General features: G+C 40.0%; 1 protein-coding gene across 1 annotated transcript in view; it reads right to left on the bottom strand.

Annotated features, from left to right (window-relative positions):
- Positions 1–1,627: 1,627 nt before the first annotated feature.
- LOC121867454 (paired box protein Pax-1-like) overlaps positions 1,628–14,979 on the bottom strand; it is a 31,043-nt gene continuing 17,691 nt past the window's right edge. Inside the window, exons 2-5 of the mRNA XM_042367365.1 lie at positions 9,950–10,153; positions 9,016–9,211; positions 2,858–3,144; positions 1,628–2,190 (exon numbers count right to left, since the gene is read on the bottom strand). Of these exons, the coding sequence (XP_042223299.1) occupies positions 1,838–2,190; positions 2,858–3,144; positions 9,016–9,211; positions 9,950–10,153 (1,040 nt within the window). The 3' untranslated portion in view covers positions 1,628–1,837. The remainder of the gene's footprint in view (positions 2,191–2,857; positions 3,145–9,015; positions 9,212–9,949; positions 10,154–14,979) is intronic.

Below are 14,979 nucleotides of genomic sequence, written 5' to 3'. Positions count from 1 at the left end.
ACAAATAGTCGTCTTGTATGCAATGTTCCGTAATATTTTCAATTATTTTTCCGTCTGGAGCCAGTCAGGGAGGCGGGCCATATATGTCTAGCCCCGCCCACCTCACCCCCTGTCCACCAATCAGGAGGCAGGAGTTGACTATCACGACCGCATCTCTTCATTATGTATGGCTGGTATCCGACAATCTGACACTAGTGTTGGCTTGCGGGCTGCGGCATTACTCTCATACCTTGGTGTAGGTAATGGATGTTGTGTGTGTTATCAGTTGATGTGGATATTCTGATGTCGTATGATTTGTTGACACCACACAAGGAGGCGGGAGTGTTGAAAGCGGCGGTGACAGGATATGGTGGCGGGCAGGCGGGGGGGGGGGGCTGTTGTGTTATTGTTGATTGAGACCTTAAATACCGTAACCAGGGTCAACACACATTTGTCTTTCCGTGATGGTGTAGTGGATGTGTGTGTGTGTCTCTCTCTTGTGGTTCAAGGAATGGGAGATCATGTTTGTGTCTGTAAATATCTCAGAACTCTCCTCTCTCCCTACAGCTCATGGTCTACCGTCTGCTGCTTTCTACCTTCTGCTGCTATCTGTCATCTGCTGTTGCATATCGTCTGCTTATATCTATCAACCTGCTGTCGTCTACTACTGTCTGTATCTAAGATCAGACCCCCTGGCGTAACCACAGCATCTCTCGTTCCTGTCAAGATGTCGCGTGAGATAAATCCCTTTGGCGTTGTGTCCGAGTAAACCACATGGGGCAAGGGGGGTGGGGGGCTGAACCTCTCTCTCTCACATAGGGGAGGAAAGTGGGTGAAGGGGGGATGTCATTTTAACCCCCTGCCCCTTCCCCTCCTTTTCCTGTGTTAGTTCTCTGTGTCTGTTTTCCTAGTTGGTTTCTCTTCCTGTCTCTCTGTTCTTTCTCCTAGTTGTTTTCTCTAGCTGTCTCTCTCCGTTCTCCTAGTAGATTCTCTCTCTCTGTCTCTGTCCGTTCTCCTAGTAGGTTCTCTCTCTCTGTCTCTGTCCGTTCTCCTAGTAGGTTCTCTCTCTATGTCTCTGTCCGTTCTCCTAGTAGGTTCTCTCTCTCTGTCTCTGTCCGTTCTCCTAGTTGTTTTCTCTAGCTGTCTCTGTCCGTTCTCCTAGTAGGTTCTCTCTCTATGTCTCTGTCCGTTCTCCTAGTAGGTTCTCTCTCTAGCTGTCTCTGTCGGTTCTCCTAGTAGGTTCTCTCTCTCTGTCTCTGTCGGTTCTCCTAGATGTTTTCTCTCTGTCTGTCTGTTTGATCTAGTTTTATCTCCCTTTCTCTCCCTCTCCCTTCTCCTTCTAGTTTGTATTCTCTCTGTCTCTCTGTTTGTCGACTTGTCTCTCTCTAAGACCCTCAGATGGGACGCCTTCTGTCACTAGCTTATTAGTGTGGTGATGAACTCCTGTTGTGGTATAGCTGTGGTGATGGTGGTGGTAGCGGTGGTTGTGGTGGTAATGGTCGATGGTTATAATGGTTGTGATGATGGTAGTGATGATGGTGGTGGTGATGGTGGTGGTTGTGGTGGTGATGGTGGTAATGGTCGATGGTTATAATGGTTGTGATGATGGTAGTGATGATGGTGGTGGTGATGGTGGTGGTGGTTGTGGTGATGATGGTAATGGTCGATGGTTATAATGGTTGTGAGGATGGTGGTGGTGGGGATGGTTATGGTAGTGGTGATGCTCGTTGTAAGGTAAACCGTAATGATGGTAAAGGTTTGGTTGCAGCGTAAAATGGCATTTGGTGTGACTCTGTATGTGAGGTGAGGGATGGTTGAGACAGATGTTAATACAGTACAGTGGTCAGCCCGCCTGCCTCTACCGTGTGAGGTTGTGGAGCCAGGGGTGGTAGCGAGGATAACGCCAACCGGGAACCGCTCGCGCTACTAGAGGACCCATCTCATGCGCGGCAGTACCTAGGGCGGGGTTGGTGGGCGTGGGTTGTGCCGGGCTGTTGGTATTGTGGCCCTGATGGGTGGAGGTGGGCGGCGGAGTAGCCAAGAGACGGGACTCAACGCTAAAGCTAATCTTGCTTTTACTGGTGGGCGTGGGCGTTGAGGAGGATGTAGGTGAAGCGGGTGTGGGCGGGGCGGAGGAGGCGGTGGGCGGCCGGTCCTCACCACAGTCGCTGCTGGAGCCTTCACCCCTCGACTCCCCACACTCCAGGTCCTCTGTAGCACCACCAGAGAGGAGATGCATTAGTTATTACACGATACATGATCAGCGTCACAAAACTCTTAATTAAATAACAAACAAACGATCACCTGAAGATTATCCCCCATCTTATGTCACCTTAAGGATAATCACTTTATACTAACCTAACCTAACCTAACCCTTACCTAACCCTAACCTAACCTAACCTAACCTAACCTATTCTAGCCTAACCTAACCTAACCCTAACCTTACCTAACCCCCAGGTAGAGTTAAGGTGTGTAATCATCAGGTGTAGTAAGCTGCTGGGATAAGCTTCAGTTGACCTAAAACAAACTAATCGAATGACTTATATTTTTATACTATGATCTTGCCCCCTGGTTAATTAAAATTTTATTAGGGATTAGGTTAGGTTAGGTTAGCTTAAGAGTAAGTTATGTTCGGTTAGATTAGGGGCTGGTTAGATTAGATCATAGATGAATAGACGGGCATTTTAGCTGGAAGCAGGTTAGGTCAGGTTTAGTTAGATTAATAAGGGTAAGTTAGGACTTGGTTGAGATAAAAGTAGGTTAGATAAACTTAAGTTAGGGGTAGGTTAAGTAGCATATTCAGGTTAGGTTTGGTTAGATTAGATTAGGTTAGGTTAGGTTAGGTTAGGTTAGGTGACAGTAACAAAGGACACAGTACCTGGTCTGTGGTCGTGGTGGGGCTGGGGCGTCATCGACAGGTTAAGTTTGTCAGCATGGACGTGGTGGAGGCCGAGGGCGGCGTGGGCGGCGGCTGAGGAGGTATAGGCGGCGGGAAGGGCGGCGTGAGGGGCGCCTCCCCAGATGGGTGAAGACGCGGCTGCAGCTGCGGCGGCGGCGGCTGCGGGATTTGACCAAGGCATGGCTCCCGCGGCGGCGTACGGGCTGTAGAGACCGTAACCCGCAGCCCGAGCGAAGTCTGCCGCTGCTCGTTCTGCTGCCCTGTTCCTGAGGGAGGCAGAGGTCGAGGTTAATGACAGGTGTGTGAGGCAGATTATGTGACTGTCTATTCTGCTGTAGTGGTCATCAATGTTAAGTTAAGTTATGTTATGTTATGTTATGTTATGTTATGTTAAGTTATGTTATGTTATGTTATGTTATGTTATGTTATGTTATGTTATGTTATGTTATGTTATGTTATGTTATGTTAAGTTATGTTATGTTATGTTATGTTAAGTTATGTTATGTTATGTTATGTTATGTTATGTTATGTTAAGTTATGTTATGTTATGTTAAGTTATGTTATGTTGTTATGTTATGTTATGTTGTTATGTTATGTTATGTTAAGTTATGTTATGTTAAGTTATGTTATGTTGTTATGTTATGTTATGTTGTTATGTTATGTTATGTTAAGTTATGTTATGTTATGTTATGTTATGTTATGTTAAGTTAAGTTATGTTATGTTATGTTATGTTATGTTATGTTAAGTTATGTTATGTTGTTATGTTATGTTATGTTATGTTATGTTATGTTATATTAAGTTATGTTATGTTATGTTATGTTATGTTATGTTATGTTATATTAAGTTATGTTATGTTATGTTATGTTATGTTATGTTATGTTGTGTTATGTTATGTTATGTTATGTTATGTTATGTTATGTTATGTTATGTTATGTTATATTATGTTAAGTTATGTTATGTTATGTTATGTTATGTTATATTAAGTTATGTTATGTTATGTTATGTTATGTTATGTTATGTTATGCTATGTTATGCTATGTTATGTTATGTTATATTATGTTATGTTATGTTATATTATGTTATGTTATGTTATGTTATGTTATGTTATGTTATGTTATGTTATGTTATGTTATGGTATGATATGATATGATATGTTATGTTATGTTATGTTATGTTATGTTATGTTATGTTATGTTATGTTATGCTATGGTATGATATGATATGATATGTTATGTTATGTTATGTTATGTTATGTTATGTTATGTTATGTTATGTTATGTTATGTTATGTTATGTTATGCTATGGTATGATATGATATGTTATGTTATGTTATGTTATGTTATGTTATGTTATATTTATTATATTATGTTATGTTATTATGTATATTGGTATATTTATGTTATATTTGTTATGTTATGTTATGTTGTTAAGTTATGTTATGTTGTCATGTTATGTTATTTTGTTATATTTATATTATATTGTTATTTATATTGTTATGTTATGTTATATTGTTATATTATGTTATGTTATGTTATGTTATGTTGTTATGTTATGTTATGTTGTTATGTTATGTTATGTTGTTATGTTATGTTATGTTAAGTTATGTTATGTTGTTATGTTATGTTATGTTGTTATGTTATGTTATGTTGTTATGTTATGTTATGTTGTTATGTTATGTTATGTTGTTATGTTATGTTATGTTGTCATGTTATGTTATGTTGTCATGTTATGTTATGTTGTTATGTTATGTTATGTTGTTATGTTATGTTATGTTGTTATGTTATGTTATGTTATGTTATGTTATGTTATGTTGTTATGTTATGTTATGTTGTCATGTTATGTTATGTTGTTATGTTATGTTGTTATGTTATAGCACATAGACTGTGGCAGCTACACCAACAAAGAGAAACATTATAATTTACCATTTACTGTAAAGACATGAACCAGCTCATACAACACAACATAACACTAACACCCACACAACACAACAATAACACCAACATACTACAACACTAACACCTACATAGCACAACATTAACACCCACATAACACAACAATAACACCAACATACCACAACATACACCTACATAGCACAACACTAACACCCACATAACACAACAATAACACCAACATACCACAACATTAACATCTACATAACACAACACTAACACCCACATAACACAACAATAACACCAACATACCACACATAACATCTACATAACACAACACTAACACCACATAACACAACAATAACACCAACATACCACAACATTAACATCTACATAACACAACACTAACACCCATAACACAACACTAACACCTACATAACACAACAATAAACCAACATACCACAACATTAACATCTACATAGCACAACATTAACACCCTACATAACACAACAATAACACCAACATACCACAACATTAACATCTACATAACACAACACTAACACCCACATAACACAACAATAACACCAACATACCACAACATTAACATCTACATAACACAACACTAACACCCATAACACACAACACTAACACCCACATAACACAACACAACAAAACACCCACACAACACAACACTCACCATAACACAACACTAACACCTACATACCACAACACAGCACTAACACCTACATAACACAACACAACACTAACACCTACATAACACAACACAACACTAACACCTACATAAACACTAACACCTGCATACCACAACACAACACTAACACCTACATAACACAACACAACACTAACACCTACATACACAACACTAACACCTACATAACACAACACTAACACCTACATAACACACAACACAACACTAACACCTACATAACACAACACAACACCAACACCTACATAATACAACACTAACACCTACATAACACAACACAACACTAACACCTACATAACACAACACAACACTAACACCTACATAATACAACACTAACACCTACATACCACACAACACAGCACTAACACCTACATAACACAACACAACACTAACACCTACATAACACACAACACAACACTAACACCTACATAACACAACACAACACTAACACCTACATAACACAACACAACACTACACCCACATAACACAACACTAACACCTACATAACAACACAACACTAACACCATAACACAAACACAACACTAACTACATAACACAACACAACACTAACCCACATAACACAACACAACACTAACACCCACATAACACAACACAACACTAACACCTACATAACACAACACAACACTAACACCCACATAACATAACACAACACAACACTAACACCCACATAACACAACAACACAACACTAACAACCCCATACAACACAACACTAACACCCATAACACAAACAACACAACACTAACACCCACATAACACAACACAACACTAACACCCACATAACACAACACAACACTAACACCCACATAACACAACAACACAACACTAACACCCACAACACAACACAACACTAACACCCACATAACACAACACAACACTAACACCCACATAACACAACACAACACTAACACCCACATAACACAACACAACACTAACACCCACATAACACAACACAACACTAACACCCACATAACACAACACAACACTAACACCTACATAACACAACACAACACTAACACCTCAACACAACACAACACTAACACCTACAACACAACACAACACTAACACCCACATAACACAACACAACACTAACACCTACATAACACAACAACACTAACACCCACATAACACAACAACACAACACTAACACCCACATACCACAACACAACACTAACACCCACATAACAACACAACACTAACACCACATAACACAACACAACACTAACACCACATACAACAACACAACACTAACACCCATAACACAACACAACACTAACACCCACATAACACAACACAACACTAACACCCACATAACACAACACAACACCTTACACTCCACATACACAACACAACACCAAACCCACATAACACAACACAACACTAACACCCATAACACAACACAACACTAACAATCTACACAACACAACACTAACACCCACATAACACAACACAACACTAACACCCACATACAACACAACACTTACACCCATAACACAACACAACACTAACACTCATAACACAACAACACAACACTAACACCCACATAACACAAAACTAACACCCACATAACACAACACAACACTAACACCCACATAACACAACAACACAACACTAACACCCACCTAACACAACATAACACAACACAACACTAACACCCACCTAACACAGCACAACACAACACTAACACCCACATAACACAAAACTAACACCCACATAACACAACACAACACTAACACCCACATAACACAACAACACAACACTAACACCCACCTAACACAACATAACACAACACAACACTAACACCCACCTAACACAGCACAACACAACACTAACACCCACATAACACAAAACTAACACCCACATAACACAACACAACACTAACACCCACATAACACAACAACACAACACTAACACCCACCTAACACAACATAACACAACACAACACTAACACCCACCTAACACAGCACAACACTAATACCAACATAACACAGCACAACACGACTGCTATTACTACTTTGCTGTCACTCAGAATCGAGTATGACGATCATCCAGCTATGACACAATGATGTGAGTTATTAGGGATGTCACCTAGGTTGGTGACTAGAGAGGCCGATACGGGACCCGCAGGGTCGTCCACAGATGTTGCTAATGTGGAGGACTACATCTAGTGCGGGAGGGGCGGCTGTAGCGTCTTTCCGGCACTGGCGCTTGTCTGCCTCGGTTTGCAGTCGGGCTAACTCGAAAGTATTGACACCTTCTCTTGTGGTGCTCCTCCAAGCATTGCGGTGCGGAGTAATCGTCTCCCAGGTGAGGTGGTGGCTTTGGCACTTTTTCAGGTTTGTCTTAAGACTATCCTTATACCTTTTCAGTTGCCCGCCAGCGTTGCGTTTACTATTCTTTAGGTGACTGTAAAGTAGCTGCTTTGGCAGTCTACTGTCGTGCATGTGGGTAACATGGCCAGTGCAGCGTGGTTGTTCATAGATAATGGTAGCCTCGATGCTCCTACAGTTGGTGTCAGCAAGAATACTGGCATTTGTTCTCTTGTCTTCCCAAGTGCCTTGAGGTGCCTCCTGTATGTGACCTATGTCTCACTGCCATACAGCAAGGTGGGGAGGAACACTGCTCGATATACGTGCAACTTTGTAGATAATTTCAGCTCCCTACAGCTGAAGACATGGGTACGGAGTCTGCCAAAAGCTTGATAACACCTACACAATATAACACTAACACCCACACAACACAACACAACACAAACACCCAACACAATACAACACAACACCCACAAAACACAGCACTAACACCCACACAACACAACACAATATAATACAACACAACACTAACACCAACACAAAACAACACTAACACACAACGCAAAACACAACACTAACACCCACACAACACAACACGCAACACAGGAGACGTAACACTCTATAAAGCAGGCACAGCACCCCACCGTAACACATAGTACAGTAGGTGACTCCCCTCACATAACACTCGCAACAGGTAAATAACACTTGCCACGCCTCATGACTTAATTATGACACATGACAGTCAGCGTAACGTAACACAGGACACAGTATATTTATTTAGATTATTTATATTTTAATTTTGTTAATATATGAATGCTCACTTAACTCTCCAGCATTAGCGGCCATATTGAGTAAATTCCCGGGTTTACTTTAACATTGTATTTTATTGTTGAGGTTAGAGTTAATATATTTGTTAATGTTTATCTTGATATTGTATTTTCTTATGTTAAAATTAATAGATCTACGAATTTATTATAACTCGGAGGGTTAATGTTATTAAGCTAATAGAATTTACAGATGGTGATTTGATATAAGAGACTCTAATTTGACTGAAACTGACGTCCGCGTGAGGGGGATGATGGTACTACGTAATGCTTATACTTCATTCCTGTGTCACATTGTTGTTGTTTTTTATTTACACATACACAGACACACACACACACACATACACACACACACAGAGGACACCTACCTAAGGATCCTGTTGATGGAGGACACGGAGGGCGCGGTAGAGTTGGTACACACGCTCTCAGAGATCAACTTCTCCCGGATCTCCCAGGCGAAGATGGTCGGGTTCTCTCTCTTGTACTGCTCGATCTTGTTCACCACCTGCGGCGTCGCCACCTTCGGCTTAGACCCCCCGATCATCCCAGGCGGCCGAATCGTTCCTGCAGAAGGTGAGAACGAGAATGTGTTGTTATTTCTCCTGTAGATGCTTCAGAATGGTGCTAAGGAGCCACCTATCATGTTTACACGGGATATGAGAGCTTTTGTTTTTTCTGTTTTGTTTTGTTTTACTGTTTTGTTTTGCTTTATTTTGTTTTATTTGGGTCTGTGTTTTATTTTGTTTTATTTGGGTCTTCTGTGTTTTATTTTGATTGTTTTTGTTTGTTTAACTTTATGTAATGGAAATGTTAAAAATTAAATGTTTCGAGTGTTTAAGACTTATGGTTTAAGACTGGGAACGATGGTTTAACCCTTTGAGATTCATGGTTTAGCCCTTAGTATCTATAACTCAATCCTTTGATACGTATAATTCAACCCTTAAAAGACCTATAATTTAACCCGTACATATCTATAATGTAACCCTTTTCTATATACTGTCTGTGTATATTGTGTGTGTACCTGTATTGTCTGTATTGTGTGTGTATATTGTGTGTGTACCTGTATTGTGTGTGTATATTGTGTGTGTACCTGTATTGTGTGTGTATATTGTGTGTGTACCTGTATTGTGTGTGTATATTGTGTGTACCTGTATTGTGTGTGTATATTGTGTGTGTACCTGTATTGTGTGTGTATATTGTGTGTACCTGTATTGTGTGTGTATATTGTGTGTGTACCTGTATTGTCTGTGTACTATATATTGAATCTATCTATCTATCTATCTATCTATCTATCTATCTTACCGAGAAGCTTGGCCATGGCAGCCGTGTGTTGAGAGAAGACTTGCTGGGCTATGTCGTAATGTCGGGCTGCGACTGCGGCAGCGGCTGCGGTCGGCGGCGGGTATCTGATACCTTCCATAGGCGCTCCTCCGCTTGCGGCAGACACCACCGCGGTCTGGGGATTGAAGACCAACGGCCTTGCGGGACTGTACATGTCGCGGCTACCTGCGGACACCAAGACAACACCCTGTTAACGTTATGCCAGCAGAGAGAGAGAGAGAGAGAGAGAGAGAGAGAGAGAGAGAGAGAGAGAAATTATAAAGGAAATAAACACAGACAAAGATAAAGGAACGATAGGTGGAGAGACACAAAGAGGGAAAGAGAGAAGAAATAGACAAAGACAAAATAAATATAGTAAGAAAGAGAGAGAGAGAGAGAGAGAGAGAGAGAGAGAGAGAGAGAGAGAGAGAGAGAGAGAAGATAAATAGACAGATGAGAAACAGCAAACAAGATAAACAAATAAACACTAATAATTATAAAAAACAATAATAACAACAATAATAATAATAACAATAACAACAACAACACTAATCCCAATCCACAACACAATTTAACAAAGGGAATTTAATAATCATTTTCTAATACACTAACAGACCTTAAACTCTACTATAATCTTCATCATAAAATTCTAAATAAATCTACAAATTTATTCCCCCTCCGAAAAAAAAAATTGTACAGGAATAGATTATAAAACATATTTGTGTAGTCTCTCTCTCTATATGAAGATTATGTAAAATATATCATGTAACCAAATTTTCTTCATTATTCTTCATTTCCTCCTTTATTCACTATTTACACTTTTTTTTTTTCGTTATGTCTCTGTTTTAATCTCTTCAATATAATTCTTTTCTTACATCATTTATTATTTTACATCAACGACCCCTAAAGTTAAGCGTTCCCCATCGATAAATCCGCCTTCATAATCCGCATACATCCCCACGAACGAAAACACCAACTCGACTCGGCTCATCATCACGCCGTTGTAACTCTTGATATAATGTGATGGTGTGCGCGTTATATGCTTCCGGGTCACATTATAGTGTCTTATGTTTCGGGGTATATTGTTATTATAGGAGTCATCAGCGCCCAGGAGAGATAATTGACGAGTCATTTTTGATATAGTTGAGTTTATTAACACAGGTAAATTGATATAGGTAGGTAGGGAGGAGAATATATCATTGTAAGGTTGGTTTCTCTCTCTCTCTCCCTCTCTCAATCCAGGAGACACGGATAACAAAAGGGAGAGACAGACAGACAGATGGATGGATGGATTCTGGGTACTAAGGCGTCATGTCACTACTCTCAGACTAACGTAGTATTGTGTTGGCCTCGGTAAGTGTGTGATGGCGACTTGTGGTGTAATGGTCAGCATGCTCGCCTCGCAAGCGAACGGACTCGGGTTCGATCCCCGGGTATGGTGAAACTATGGGCAAGTTTCTTTACGCCATTTGCCTCTGTCTACCCAGCAGTAATTGGGAACCTGGATGTTAATCGACTTGCGGATTGTGTTCCAGGGTTAGCCAGTGCAGTTGGGGAGTTGTCCAGTCTTCTCGGACTATTCCTTGACACTGGGTCATGCAGCTCGTTAACTTAGGGTGTGGTAGTTGTGTTGGCGACAGCTTCTACACCTTAAACAAATTCACGCTTAGGTGGCCCTTGGGCCGGCCATTCTCGTTACACGAGGGGTAACCATTATATTTTATGTGTTGTTACGACCGTGTCGTATTTTTCTATTTTTTATATATAACATGCTCCCATGTTCCATATTATTCCTGTAATGATGTGTTAAATTTACTATTATATATTCTAGTCACCTTACCCTGTGCTGTTAAGGTTTTAACTGTCATTATTTGTTCAAGCCCATCTTATTTCTTTATTTTGTATTGTAACCAGCATTCTTTGTTCTCTAACGACCATCTGCATCGTTAAACGACCCACCGGCGGGTCGAGTGGCGGGAACCGACCTTATATATAGGACCCACCAACTGACTTGAGTTAGTTCAGTCCTCTTGTCATACAGTCCACATCCTTTGAGTGTCACTTGTTACTTATACTTAATTTATTTGTGTTGTTCCTGTCGCCACCAATGTGGTGTATCTATGTGAGTACCTATTTATGTCTCTGTTTGTGTCCATCAGTATTTGCTTAGTTGTATTCAAGTAATTCAGTGTTGTTTCACGTTAGTTAATTTCAGTGATAGTTTTTATGTTTATGCAGTGTTAACGTAATCCAATGCTTTATTTTTATTCTTTTGATGTTTCGATGTTTTGTATCACTTACGTCTTAAAAGTTTCGATGGTGAATCAATTTGTTGTGACAGCCTACGAGGCTCTTTATTGTGTTAATATTTAATCAATTAAATTCTTAAAGGTTTACTTTATTTATTTTTATTCTTTTAATTTACTTCACTTTTGTTTGGTTACGCCTAGAACCTGGATATTTAAGTAAATTAAGAGACGGCGTAACAGTGTGTATGTGTGTGTGTGTGTGTGTAGTCCTGAAGCAGGGTGGGTTGGGTTAAATTAAGTTTGGTTGGGGTGGGTTAGGTTGAATTAGGTTAAGTCAGCGTTGGTTAGATTGGGCTAAGTTATGTTCGATTCGGTTAAGTTAGGTTAGGTTAGGTTCCACTGTACACAAGTACACCTCTCACTTTACTGCTGATATTTCCTCATAACTGTTCATCCCGGGCACACATCCTCACTTCCTTGTTGTTCTTGACATTAACGTGAACATGATTTCAATATGAACAAGTATGAACATTATACCGTTGTCTGTTGTTCAGTTGTAATACAAACATACACAGTCGGAACGGAAGGTGCACACAACACTGATCTTCCTCAAGTAAAATGTTCATAACCTTTTGTTCTTACCTGGAGTGTAGTTATATATGTAATATGAACACACACGAACACTATAATCATTTCTGTTCATGAATTAACCCCTAACCTTTCGATATAACAAACCACCATCAAGGAAATTGTTCACCAAGTTCTTTATGTTCTTAACCAGACACGTTGTTGCACCTCTAATAATGAACAACAATGAACACTGTAGTTTATTTTCTCTTCTCGAGTTATACCTTAAACACACACACACACACACACGCACACACACGCACATACACACACACACACGCACATACACACACACACACGCACACACACACACACACACGCTCGACAACCTGGCTAACAAGACGACTCAATCCGATTTAATGTTTCAAATCCTTTAAAATAATCACCTGAAGATTAGACCCCCCCTTCAGTTTATCTCACCTGATGATTAAACACCCTAATACTGGGGAGGGAAGTTAGGTTAGGTTAGGTTATAATAATTTCCCGCTAGTTAGAATACTTTTAAAACATCTAATAATTTCGCGAAAATCAATTCATCTTCTTAACACTTTCGCTAAAATTAATCCCCCTTCTCTAACCTAACTCCCCCAGGTGGCGCTAGGGTGTCTAATCTTCAGGTGAAATAAGCCAGGGTGTCTAATCTGCAGGTGAAATAAGCCAGGGTGTCTAATCTGCAGGTGAAATAAGCCAGGGTGTCTAATCTGCAGGTGAAATAAGCCAGGGTGTCTAATCTTCAGGTGAAATAAGCCAGGGTGTCTAATCTTCAGGTGAAATAAGCCAGGGTGTCTAATCTGCAGGTGAAATAAGCCAGGGTGTCTAATCTTCAGGTGAAATAAGCCAGGGTGTCTAATCTTCAGGTGAAATAAGCCAGGGTGTCTAATATGCAGGTGTTCCGAATATTCCATCGTCCATAACCGGACATAAGAGCCTGGACATGGGTAAAATGAGCGGTTATTACCCATATCCGGATTCCCATCATTACCCACATCAGGTATAAGGATAATAAGTGTGGACACGTGGGGAGGATTTGGACATGGGGAAGGTTTGGACATGGGATAGAATGGGAGGTGAGAGACTGGTAATGAGAGAGAGAGAGAGAGATTAGCAAGTCTATGATATTTAACTGAAAGAATTAAACCATCGTACTCAAGGGGTTGGTATCGTACTCAAGGTGTTGGTATCGTACTCAAGGTGTTGGTATCGTATCGTACTCGTTGGTATCGTACTCAAGGGGGGGTATCGTACTCAAGGGGTTGGTATCGTACTTAACGGGTTAGTATCGTACTCAAGGGGTTGGTATAGTACTCAAGGGATTGGTATCGTACTCAAGGGGTTAGTATCGTACTCAAGGGGTTAGTATCGTACCTGGGGTTGGTATCGTGCTCAGGGGTTTATCGTACTCTCCGTTCTCCCCACCTTTCCTTCCCCTTCACTCCTCCCTCCCTCCCCACATCCCTTCTCACCTCCCCCTCCCTCCCTCCACCCTCCTCCTCCCCACATCCCTTCACCCTCCCTCCTCCCCAGGAAGTAACAGGTGACATCATTTGCATACGTCATCATTACAGGGTTGTAATTACCCCCTTCTGAATTGGTTGTTAGGCAATCAAATGAATTACTTGACGATGTTATGATGCATGTAAGTCAAAAGTTGAGTCATGTGAATCATCTGTTATGTGAGTCAGCTGTTATGTGAGTCATCTGTTATGTGAGTCAGTTATTATGTGAATCATCTGTTATGTGAGTCAGCTGTTATGTGAGTCATCTGTTATGTGAGTCAGCTATTATGTGAGTCAGTTATTATGTGAATCAGCTGTTATGTGAGTCATCTGTTATGTGACTCGGCTGTTATGTGAGTCAGTTGTTATGTGAGTCAGCTGAGTTTCAATTCACCTTAACTCAATGTAAAATTCTTCTATGAATAATTGTAAGTAAATGTCTATATCATAATTGTGTAAAATAATTATATAAGTAATTAATATGTATTATAATTACGCACAATAATCATCTATCAAGAAATGTGTGAAAATAATTGAGTAAAATAACTTCAAAAATGTAAAAAAAATAGTAAAACAAAAATCAATCTCAATTATAATTATAATTTACAAACACACGTAACAAAACACCTAAAAAATAAAT

Source organism: Homarus americanus, unplaced genomic scaffold, assembly GCF_018991925.1.
Source record: "Homarus americanus isolate GMGI-L3 unplaced genomic scaffold, GMGI_Hamer_2.0 scaffold23598, whole genome shotgun sequence".
Lineage (NCBI taxonomy): Eukaryota > Metazoa > Arthropoda > Malacostraca > Decapoda > Nephropidae > Homarus > Homarus americanus.
The sequence above is the reverse complement of the archived record's forward strand: the minus strand, read 5'-3'. Positions and strand labels throughout refer to the sequence as shown.